Genomic DNA, 11885 nt, shown 5'->3' on the forward strand with positions numbered 1-11885 from the left:
AGAGCTAATTTCTTGCCATAGTTACTGAGTAGTAATAGAAAAGGAAGTTTAAGATCACATGTTTCAGAAAGTTTAAGATGAACTTATCAGCTGTGAGTTCTGATATTAATTAGCTGTAAGGACCTTGGGGAGAATAATTCCTTCCTAATGGGGCTGAAGAATTAATTTAGAAATTAAGTTGAAAGGTACTGACTACAGAGAAAGTAGTTAATAAGCATTCTTCACCAACTCGTACAGTTCTGGTTTCATTGAGACATCAAGAACATACTTTTTTCTTTCTGCAAACGATTTTGTTATAAAAAGATGAAAATAACTATGTAATATACAGACGCTTCTGACAGAGGCACATGTTTTAGTAACGTCCTAGTTGATGTTTCAGGTGATAGTGTTAAGGAAGTTAGCATATAGACAGACTTGACTTACTAATCAAACAGAGGTATCCACAGTGGTAAACTGTCACTATTGATTTCATGCTTTCAGTGCTCCCTTTTCTGTCAAAATTTTAACTTCTCTTTGAAAAAATGATTACACTTAATTTCAGAAGAGTCTGACAGACTGTTTTATGTCTGAGAAGCAATGAGCATTGTTTGAGATGGTTAGAAGAGCTGATTTCATTACCATCCCACTGCTGCAACAGCGGGGTACAAAGAAACAGCCAGGGAAAACTGCTAATCACTTAGTCCTTATGATTGGCACGGGGTTAGCTTTATTGGTGATCCCACTGAGTGAATCTGCGTTGGTTGACAAGTCTCCTCTGCAGACATTTTTGAGATGTAAAAAGACAATCTGAAATATTCCAGGAGCCTAGAGGCAAAAGCAAATCTTAAAATTGCCTCTTCCCCCTCCCCCTCTTCTGCTCACCCAGGAAGGAGAAGTGTTATCTATGTAAGTCCCTGGTTCCACTTGGGGAGTATCAGTGCCATGTGGAGGCCTGTCTCCAGCTTGCAAAGGTTGACAGAGAAGATGGGATTGAAGGGATGAGGAGACCAAGGGTGTGTGCACCTGTGGAGGGGAAACAACAGCAGCGGCTGAAGAAGCCAAAGGTATGTGTGCAGTGCTGAGGAAAAGCTGCAGTTCTGTTCTGGCTGTCTTCTCTCCTTCCCTCTCTCTCCTCCCTTGTTTCCTACTTACCTTGTTTATGCTTGTAAAGGTGGTGTGTGTGTGTGTGTGTGTGTGTGTGTGTGTGTGTGTGTGCACGTGTATATATATTGTACATTATATATGGAGGCCAGAGGTTAGACTTGGGTGTTAGTCCTCAGGGTTTATCCACCTATTTTTACACAGGTCTCTCACTGGACTTGGGGCTTTTGTAGATTATGGATACTGCCTGAAGCTCCTCCTCTCAGATCCAAGACTATAATCAGTTATTAATTGCTATGCTTTTTGCAGTACATACAAAGTTTTCTACTCTTTTAAAAACATAGTGGTTTAATTATGGAAAACATAACATTTTCATATTATCTTACCATCCAAGTACCCACGCATATGTCAGATGGCCAGCTTACATTGGAGACAGAGTCTCTCACCAAACCTGGTGTTCATTGGCCCGCTAGACTAGCTAGTCAGTCAGCTCTGGGAGTCTGCCTTTATGTACTGCAGCCCTCATGCTCAGAGTCACGCCAGCTTTCCACATTTGTCTGGGGATTCAAACTCAGGTTTTTGTTTTGCATAGCACTTTTGTGACATCCTAGCCCCACATTAGTATATCTTTTTGGTTATATTCTGTGAGAACGTTTGATTTTAAAAATTGCTGTTTTAGTTGCTGATGTGAGTTGTCTAAAAAGTAGTGAATTTTGGCTTGGGATTAAGACAGAAATTTCCAGCAATTTCTAAAGTGGCCCTAAACATATACTTGCCAATTTGTAATATATATTTATGCGAAGCAGTGTTCTCAGCACTGATGATAATAAAATCAGAGTATCAGTCAACTCAGAAAGTTGCCCTGCTTTTTGCACTGTCAGATATTTAGGTAGAATTTAATTCTTATGTAAAAATAAACAAGTATGGGCTGGGGGTTTGGCTTCGAAGGTAGGATGATTGCCTGGTATGAGTGCCCTCGCACCAAATAATACTGAGCACAGTGACACACACTTACAATTCTAGCACTTGGGAGGTAGAGGCAGGAGGATCACAAGTTCAGAGTCATTCCCAGTTATGTAACAAGTTCAAGGTCAGCTTGGGTTACAGGAGACCCTATCTTAAAAACCAAAACAATAAAAACTAAATCATACCACAAACACCTATTTCATTATTATGCACATTTACTTTTCTCTTTAGTAAATGGTTAAAATTATATATATTTCATAGAATTGTTTTAAAATGATTTTTATTATGATTTTTTATCAATAAACATTTGATCTGTTTTATTGATTTTATATACCTATATACCCAAGGTCATGTAAAGGTTTCTCAGGTGAGAAGGGGCCCCAAGTGGAGTGAGAAGCCCTGTAGGATAGGGTAAATCTCTGGGTTTGTTGTTGAAGTATTACTGTTAGCTGGGTGTGCTTGAGCTTGTCCGTAGTTCCACCACTAATGAGGGTCACAAGTTTGAGGTCATCCTGGCTTATATAGGCAATTCTAAGCCCTACCTCCACCTCTATCACCTGTTCCTCAAGCTGAAAAAAACATTATTAATGATGCTTGTATCATATAGATGGTCACTTAATCATTATCTTATTATTAAACATTTAGTATTTTCCCAGTCCTTCTATATTTAAAGACTTTAAAACAGTCTAAAGCCTGTACATTCCTGTAATCCCATCACTCAGGAGGTTTGAGAGTTTAAGGGCCAGTCCTGGGTACATAGAGAGTTTTAAACCATGATCTACATAGTGTACCCTATCTTAGAAACAAAAACTACAACAATAACCCCAATAAAACAATAAAAGCAGAGCAGAATAATGATAATTTAAAAACCAGGGGTGGGGGTGGGGGTACCATTAATTTTGAACTACCAGTTATTTCCTGAAGTATGAGTGAACATTTCAACATCTTTTGAAATATTACATTTAATTGCTTTTCAGAAAGAGTAGGGAATCCATATCCCCACTTCTAGGACCATTTGTGAGATAACTGTGAATCCCTTGTGTTTCTAGGTTTTAGAAACTACAAGGCAAGGCTCCCAGTCTGTGGGAAATGGATCTAAGTGCTTTCTGGGCTTGTGATGAGATGAGGAAGATAGAGCAGTAACAGTGTGTTCAAGAGCTATTAGCAGACGAGCCACTTACACAGAGGGCCGAGACCAAACCGTTCTCCACCGTGCCACAAGGAAGTGACATCTCTATGAACCTGATGTTTTAAATCTATTTTATGTATATGGGTGTTTGGTTTGCATGTCTGTCTATGTACCACTTGTGTGCTTAGTGCCACAGAGGCCAGAAGAGAGAGTTGGATTCCCTACAACTGGGTTGCAGAAGGTTGTGAGCGGCTATGTGAGGGTAGGGAATGAAACCCCTGGACGAGAAGCAAGTGCTCTGAATCATTTGAGAACCAGGGGCTCTTTATTCCCTGACTTTAGAGTTGGATTTTATAGGTGAGTGCTTACTTGCACCAAAGAACCAATTTATTTATCTTTTAAAAAAATTCTTTTTATATTTAAAATTTTTTTTTGTTTTTTGTGTATGATTGTTTTGCACACATGTATGTCTCTCTGTATACCACACGTGTACTTAGTGTCCATGGAGTATGAAAGAGGACATCAGATCCCCTGAAACTGGAGTTACAGACAACTGTGAGTCACAATGTAGGTGCTGGGAATTGAACCCGGGTCTGTGGAAGAGTAGCCAGCGCTGTATGTTAAGCCACCAGTTTATCTTGACGTTGCTGCCTGTTTGTTTGTTTTCCATTTTTTTCAAAAAAAACTCTTCAAATTTAACATAGAGCAGAAGCTATTCTTTTTTTTTTTTAACATTTTCTTTTATTAATTTTAGTTATGTGTGTGTCTGTGTCTGTGTGAGGGTCTGTGCACATGAGTGCAGTTGCCCAAGCCTAGGAAGTCAGAGCCTAGAGGCCTGGGAGCCCCTGGAACTGGAATTACAGGCAGTTGTGAGCCACCATGTAGGTGCTGGAAGTTGATCTCCAGTCCTCTGGAAGAGCAGTGTGCTCTTACCCACTGAGCCGTCCGTCCCTCTCACCCAGAGGCTCTTTTTTAATGTAATTTGTGAACTGATTTGATTTGATGCTGAAACCATCCTTGAGTTTCTTTCTATTTCTCTTTTTTCCTTCTTTCTTTCTTTCCTTTCTTATAGGGTCTCCCTGTGTAGCCTTGACTGGCCTGGAACTTCCTCTGTAGGCCAGGCTGCCCTTGCTACCTCCTTCTGCATGCTGAGTACTGTGGTTAAGGTATGCACCACTTCACCTGGGAAGCGTGTTCCTGACAGGGTGCTTATTCTCTTCATTGCAGTTTGCTGTTTTTCTCATCTACTCTCATTTATTACAAAGCAAAAGACTAAGCTAGTCCCAGCTGTGCCACCACATTCTTCTGGGAATTTTTTGATCTGGGCTAAGTCAGTTGTGTTTTTAATCTTTCCATGAAGTAATCCTTCTGTCTGTTTTTCTCTATCACAGGACAAAGGCCATAGTCAAGGCCGACTCCTCAGTCTCTTGGAGCAGTCTGAGCATAGGACCACAGGTGAAGACTCCAGGACCACTTTTCAGGGTTTCTGTTAGGCTGTCCAGTGAAGATGGCAACTGTTGACCTGCAGCTGATTGCTGGGGATAGATGAGGGAATTTTTGGAGCCAATCAGCCAGTCTTTGAGATTTAATCTAGGTTGTTTCTTTTCAAAGATGAATGGAGAGATAGCCTGTTTTACTCTTCATATGTTTAATGTAACACTTTATAAAGTCTAGAGTCAGGACTGCCTGTTAATCTGGGGAGTGGTTCCAAAATTGCAAAAAAGTTAACACATGCTAGAAAGCAGATCTTCTAAAGGAACAGTCATGGGAATTGGACATGCAGACACTACTGCCTCTTCTGAATGTTTGTAAATCACCGTATGTTACCTTTAGCTCAGCATCCCAATTTACACTCCTAAGTAATTGTAGGAAGTAATTCTATAATTAGAATTCTAAAATCCCTCTTTGTGTGCCTCTAGTATTTAGAGAATGTTAGAGTAGATTCACGAGGAGCGCTAGGAGTCGTAACTGTAGAGATTGAAAGGGTTGTCTCTGGTAAACCCCTAACATGTCCCCGGGTTTGTGATGGATGTTAGGTGCTATTGCTCCTATTGTTCCTATTAGCTGTATTGTTAAAATTTACCAAATGCAAATGGAACAGTAACTTTTTGCTTGTTGTCTAGTTATTATATTTTATTACCACCAAACAAATCTGTTTTGCCTTGTGATGACTTGTAAAAAGACTTACATCCTGCTTCTTCTAGATCAACAGGTTATAAATCTCTCAGGTGGCAGATTTCCCCTGGCAGCCCTATTGTCTGAGTCTAGATCTGATGTTGATTTAGTCAGAAATGATTCATTCGTAAGTGTTCACCTGCAGCTGAGCCTGTTGGATGCTAATGCTCATATTCCATTGGCTGAGAATTGGAGATCTGAGCTACTTGAATAGACCTGATGAAAAGCACCAGACGGGAGAAGCCATGACTGCTAATGTTAGTACTTTTATTATTTCTCCAGGTGTAGAGAAAAAACCCAAGTCTTCGGAAGTAAGAACCTTCAGGTAAGTTGAGGTATATATTGAAAGTACGGCTGTCACAGCTATGCCAAGTGTGAGCCTGCTGATGGACTCTTTGTGTAGAATATAGTCAGACTACTACAATAGAAATCAGTATGGAAGTAATATAATTCTGTAATTTAATGCTCCTGCCATATCTGGACTAAGAATTGGCTAGATAGCTGTGGTGATGTTTTAAGTAGAGCTATATGTTACTTCTTTCTCTTTTCTCTTCTGCCCAAACCCAAATGCTAGCAGATGTTGGCAGTTTGGGGATTTGGATCTGACTCCACGTCTCCATGTTCCATGAGCTGACTCAGTATCTTCAGCTGTGACAGCAGAGTGGCAGTACTTATGGCTAGAGCATTACAGACATTATTTGTACTAATATAAGTTTAAGCCCCCACTATAGTATATAATAGCACAGACTTGGTGCTTAGCAGGTTAATAGTGAACTTAACCCTAGTACACATGAGGCAGATTGATCTCTGAAGTCATGACATAGTGAGAATTTGTTTTTTAAATAAAGGCTGGGAGCTGGAGAGATGGTTCAGTGGTTAAAAGCACTGGCTACTGTTCTAGAGGAACCAGGCAAAATTCCCAGCATCTGTAGAACAGACACACTATATATATATATATATATATATATATATATATATATATATATATATATATATATATATATCACTTGAATTCACTGTATATTATCTATCTATCTAATTACTTATTTATTTACCTTTCTGTCCAGGATGCCCTCACCAGAGGTGGAAGAGGCTAGCTGCAGCAGAGAGATGCAGAGTTCCCTCTCACAGCTCAACTTAAATGAGTCTCCCATCAAGTCTTTTATTCCCGTTTCAGAAGCTACAAATTGCTTAGTGGACTTTAAAGACCAGTTTGCTTTCCGGTCACGAACCAAATCAGGCAGAGGAAGGAGGAGAAAATCTTGAGTTTCTTGAGACTGGAAGTTGACCAGAACACACATCGTTGGGTTGATGGTGTTTATTAAGTATAGTGGTCTCTAGTTTGTTGTGAGAGTTCTGACCCTGTTGTTATCACCACCAGCACCCATTCAGTATCCTGGCTTTATATTTTATAAGATCTGTTCAGACAACTGTGAATATTATTCTGTTTGAATTTGCTTATAGTTAAAATTTAAATATATTTATCTTTGTATGAAATCTTATTTCAATAGATGGAAGTGTTTCTTTTCATTTCTGTTTTAAGCTTTGGGGTGGGGATATTTCAGTTGAAGAGGCAGTTTCACTCATAAGCTGTGTTCCTGAATGGATTTCATTGCTAGTCTTTGACACACTACTCAAATTCGTTTAAATTACACTTCACAATTCTGAACATTGACTGAACCTGACATCACTTTGGCTGTGCCAAATGTATTTAATCCCACACTAACTGTTACCCCTTTCATTCAGTGACCTGCTCACCCAGTTAAGGCTTCTCAGCTAAGACCTGTGGCTGTATAGAAGTGTGACTTGCCCTTCTTCCCCTGAAATTTTTAAGTGAACACTGTTGTATTAGTGTCTATGCATTTTTTTCTTCAAAATAGATTTACCAGTGGGAGTACCAGGTACAGTTGTCTGTTTAAACCACAATTGTTTGCTAGCTGCCAGAAACTCATTATATCCAACTTTCAGATGAGGAACCAGACCAAGAGGAAGAAGTAAGAGCCCCCTGTGTCCGTGGCAGTGAGGCCACAGTTCTGTACTCTTCATTTCTAAGGAAAATGTTGTACCGCTGACGTTAGTACTTTTCTTGTGTTTTCTTCTAAGGGAAAGTGTACCAGATATATCCAATCAGTATAAGTCACTCATATCTCTCATTAGGTGCTCACTTAGGAGGGAGAGCTCTATAAATGGTATAATTCATATTTCTGTATAGGAGGTCAAGGGAAAGAACTGCTTCTAAAGGGAGATTAGCCTAAAATTGAGCAGGCTGTAGAGAATGTGGGCCATTGGCTAAAGGTGTGGATTAGCTAAGCCAGGAATTCCTAGCCTACATGGGACTCAAGCTGCCTTCAGTAGAGGCTCCTTGTTTACCCAGTTGTCTTAGTTAGGGTTTCCATTGCTGTGAACAGACACCATGACCGAGGCAACTCTTATGAAGGACAACATTTAATTGGGGCTGGCTTATAGTCTCTGAGGTTCAATCCATTATCATCATGGCAGAAAGCATGGCAGTGTTCAGGCAAGCATGGTGCTGGAGAAGCTGAGAGTTCTACATCTTTATCCAAAGGTAGCCAGTAGCAGGCTGTCTTCCAGGTGGCTAGGAGGAGGGTCTCAAAGCCCATCCCCATAGTGACATGCTTTCTCCAACAAGGCCACACCTACTCCAACAAGAGCATACCTAATAGTGCTGCTCCCTGGGCCAAGCATACTGAAACCCCCATAGCAATCTTGGTCTCTCTCTTGCTGTAGTCTGACAGGAGGAGCATTAGACAAAGAGTGAAGAGTTACATGAAGATCGTGTCAGATCAACCTAGGTCTCCACCCTACTTCTCATATAGGTTAAATTCTCTGGGACTTAGTTTACTTGTCTGTAAAATGAGAAAAAAGTACTTAGTGTTTTAAGGATTGACAAAATGTTTATAAAGACTCAACCATTTGCTGCAAATGTGTAGTGGCAGCAGTGAGTTAGTGGCGTTACTGTACTGTTATATGTCATAAGTATTGAAGTGGGGGTGGAAAGGCCAGAGAGATGGCCTCCAGCAAGAAGAGACATATCTCTAAGGAGTGAGCACACTGGGAGCCTGGGTCTTACACACTTAGCTCTCCTGGGGCCTCTGGGTAGTTCTGAAAGATTGCTAGCTCATGGAGAATGTTAAAGCTCCATGAGCTTAAACTGTGGCTATAACCTGGGGGGAGGAGAGACGTTTGTCTAACATCATCACAGTTGTGTTCCTTCCTTTTGTCCTTAAAAGAGCCTTTTGTCAGAAGTTGTGCCTGACCCCCTTCCCCTGGCTCTTACCTTCTACAGACTCTCTACTCAAATAGATACTTGTGCCTGTGTGAGAAGGTGGCCCTTGCCTTATGTTGGCACAAGCTAGAAGGGCCAAGAACCAGTGCTCTGTTGCAGCCCTTGGCCAATGAAAATAGAAGTTGGAATATAGAAGTAACCCATTTTCTTCATGTCTCAGATAGAACAACTGAGGCACATTCTACCATATTCTCAGGGATTCCCTTGTACAGTTGGATCACCATCGTGCCCATAACAGCGTCAATATGTATACTGTCTTGGCTGTCTCCTGCTAACTCACATCCAAATCCCCTCATGACTAGGAATAAGACCCATACTCTTGGGTCCACGTAAGTGCAGGGTGTGCACTGGACGAGTCTGAGAGGCCTCTAAGTCAGCATTCTGTCTCACTTTCATCACTCTAGCCCCAGCCCTATTTGAAACCTTCTGAAATGATCTGAATGGTTAGGTCTACTTCTGGGGAACCCAACCTAGAAATAGACATCTTGAGTCTACTTAAAAAGTTAAAAATCTGAGCATATTGCCACACACCTTTAATCCCAGCACTGGGGAGGCAGAGGCAGGTGGGTCTAGTAAGTTCAAGACCAGTCTGATCTCCATGGTGAGTTAGTTCTAGGACAGCCAGGACTATGTAGAAAGGCCCAGTCTCAAACAAGACAAAGATAAACATTGGGTCACCCAGAAATAGACCCAAGGACTCTGGCAGCGCTTGTCATAAGCACGACTTAAGCTGGACCTTTCACTTCCTGTTCCAGTTCCATATTTTGATAAAACAGCTGAGAAACTGTAACTCCTGGCTGGGCAGTACATGTGGGGGTGATGGCCATTGTGCCCTCCCCAACATCATATGTTACTGCCTGCATGGCTTAGTTGGTATCCAATAAACTTGCAGCAAGGCTGATGTTCACAGGTCTAAAGCAAATCCTACAGAGAAATTCCATGTTTTATACATGGGAAATCCAGACTCTGGACCAGCCAGATGGCTCAGCAGGTTAAGTACATGCTGTAGAAGCCTAATGACCTAGGTTCAATCCACAAAGTCCTTGGACCTCCACATGTTCACTGTGGCATGTACTGCCCGCCCCCACACACATACACACATCATGTACACAGTAATAAAAAAAAAAAAACAACAACAAAACCCACCTAAACTTTAGACTCAGAAAAATGGAAAGCTTCCATAAATCAGTTGGGAAAATGGGTTGAGTTTGAACTTGGGTCTGATACCATGTTGATGACTCTGGAAATTTGAGTTTGGGTTGGGCTACTTGCCTATGAGGCCTTAGATTGAGTTTAGCCCATGGGAGTTGGAGAGAAGAGAAGGGAGGTTGTGAATTGATGGAAAGTTGGTGGTTGCCATTGGGAAGGTGGGACATCGCCGACACTCTTGAAGAGTGCTGAGAGCCTGTGCACCAGAAGCAGGCTGCTTTCTTGCTGTTTCAATAGTCCGGGAGCTGTTGAGCTTGAGGGAGAGCTCTTCCATTTAGTAAAAGTTAACTGAGACTTACTCCATATTAGAATCCAGAACCTGCTACCAAGTCTCATAAGGTGGAAGAAACATGAGAGCCCACAGTTGGATAGGTAAGGTAAACACAGATGATTTTAATAAATACAGTAGACTGGTTCCCAGCTGGGATCAGAGCTGGGCCTACTTGTTGTGGGAGTCAAGGTTGGGATATGGGAGTCCCACTGTTGCTAACTGAACTTAGATGAAAGGGGGATGGACAAAATTGATGGAGAGGCCAGGGATATCAGTAGGTCATTGTAGACACATCAATAGGAACAGACTCAGCGGAAGCAGGGCAGTGCCTGTGAGAGCCATGAGGCCTATCCAAAGCATAAAGAGTATGGAAGATGATCGCGAAGCTGGCTATGGGCATTGTAGGCTGAGAGGAGCGGAGGAGGGAGGACCTGGCCTTCCAGCCCAGCAGTGATATCCTGGTTTTGCTGTTTGGCTTTCCCCATTCTACAGTTCCTTCTGGGTGGCTGCAGGCTGCACTAGGAAGTGTTGAGGGAGCCTTGTCAGGGTTTGACTCTCCTTCGTTGGTTAGTAGCCATCCTGTGTCCTCTTGACTTTCGCTGACAAGTGCTGTGCCTCTGTTACAGACAGGACTGGACCAAAATGTTCACAGATGTCAAACCCTGGCCTTGACTTAGAAGCTCTCCGGCACTGTGACAACTACAGCCAGGACAACCCACTTCCTGGTGAAATGAAAACGGGACTTTGAGAATCACGGACAAAGAGTCATGAAATAACCTCCAGGAGCATACCCTCATGCTGACTGGAGACTGCCGCTGTCGTGAATCATAGCTAGGCTTTCGCTTTCAGTTCCATAATCTCCCTCGACTAAATGGAGTTAAGGCACTGGAGCCTCAGACTCAGCATGGTGCTGTGTTGTAGAGCACGGTCAGTTTGCCTTCCCCTACATCATTCTTGACTTCCCTGTCTCTCAAAGCTTGTAAGTCTGCTTGGTATCCAGGAAACTGCAGGTAGGGCTGTATTTGCCGTGTTTATAGGTCAGATCACATCAAAGCTGCTACAGGGGCCACCTCTGCTCGCCTGTGTCCTGTGGAGGCCTTCACTAACTGGATAATAGCATGACTGCTAAGTAGCAGTCTTGTGCCCACCAATTTGCCTGAGTTCTAACAGGCACTTAGAAGCTGCTTTTGTTAGGCATTGTGTCTGACTACAGCTTGCTCTGCATGGACATGCTAATGACTCGGGGAGTGTGTGTCTCTCTGACCCATCTCTTCCTTCAAGGCTGAAGGCACAAAGTTGAGTCACGTCCTAAACCTCAGTCATTTTGTATTCTGGGACCAGCAAAGTCTCTCAGGATAGCACTTTCCTCTCAAATGACAAGTGTGGTATCCAGACTGGCCTCCTTTGGATGACAGAAGAGCTTGTCAGACTACCTTGCAGGGTAAGAGCTGAGAGTGAGGGGTGGAAGCACACCTTGATCAATACTGCTAACTTATGTGTATCTCTTGACTCTGCCCCACTCCTTCACTGTTTGAGCATAAAACTCTTCTAAGTAGAGTCCTAGAGGTCACTGGACCCCTCTATCTGTCCCTCTCCCAAATGCACACTGCTTTTCATTATTATTCATTTCTTTAGTTGGTATATTGGGGGTAGCTGAACATACACATGCGCGCACGCACACACACACACACACACACACACACACACACGCACGCACACATGACTCTTGACTGTATACATGCTGTCTT

At 42.3% G+C, this 11885-nt stretch overlaps 1 protein-coding gene across 4 annotated transcripts in view; it reads left to right on the plus strand.

The window, feature by feature from the left end:
• Window positions 1-7206, plus strand: part of Uimc1 (ubiquitin interaction motif containing 1) — a 69472-nt gene extending 62266 nt beyond the window's left edge. For 3 of the 4 annotated variants that reach the window (XM_021180058.2, XM_021180059.3, XM_029468390.2), the window contains 4 exons: window positions 866-1043; window positions 4567-4630; window positions 5633-5675; window positions 6418-7206. In XM_021180058.2, the coding sequence (XP_021035717.1) occupies window positions 866-1043; window positions 4567-4630; window positions 5633-5675; window positions 6418-6616 (484 nt within the window). In that variant the 3' untranslated portion in view covers window positions 6617-7206. Of the gene's footprint in view, window positions 1-865; window positions 1044-4247; window positions 4330-4566; window positions 4631-5632; window positions 5676-6417 lie in introns of those variants that run through there. The other variant, XM_085831058.1, reaches the window with a different exon arrangement.
• Window positions 7207-11885: the final 4679 nt, after the last annotated feature.

The sequence above is a fragment of the Mus caroli genome, unplaced genomic scaffold, assembly GCF_978045245.1.
Source record: "Mus caroli unplaced genomic scaffold, Mus_caroli_1 scaffold_15, whole genome shotgun sequence".
Classification (NCBI taxonomy): Eukaryota; Metazoa; Chordata; class Mammalia; order Rodentia; family Muridae; genus Mus; species Mus caroli.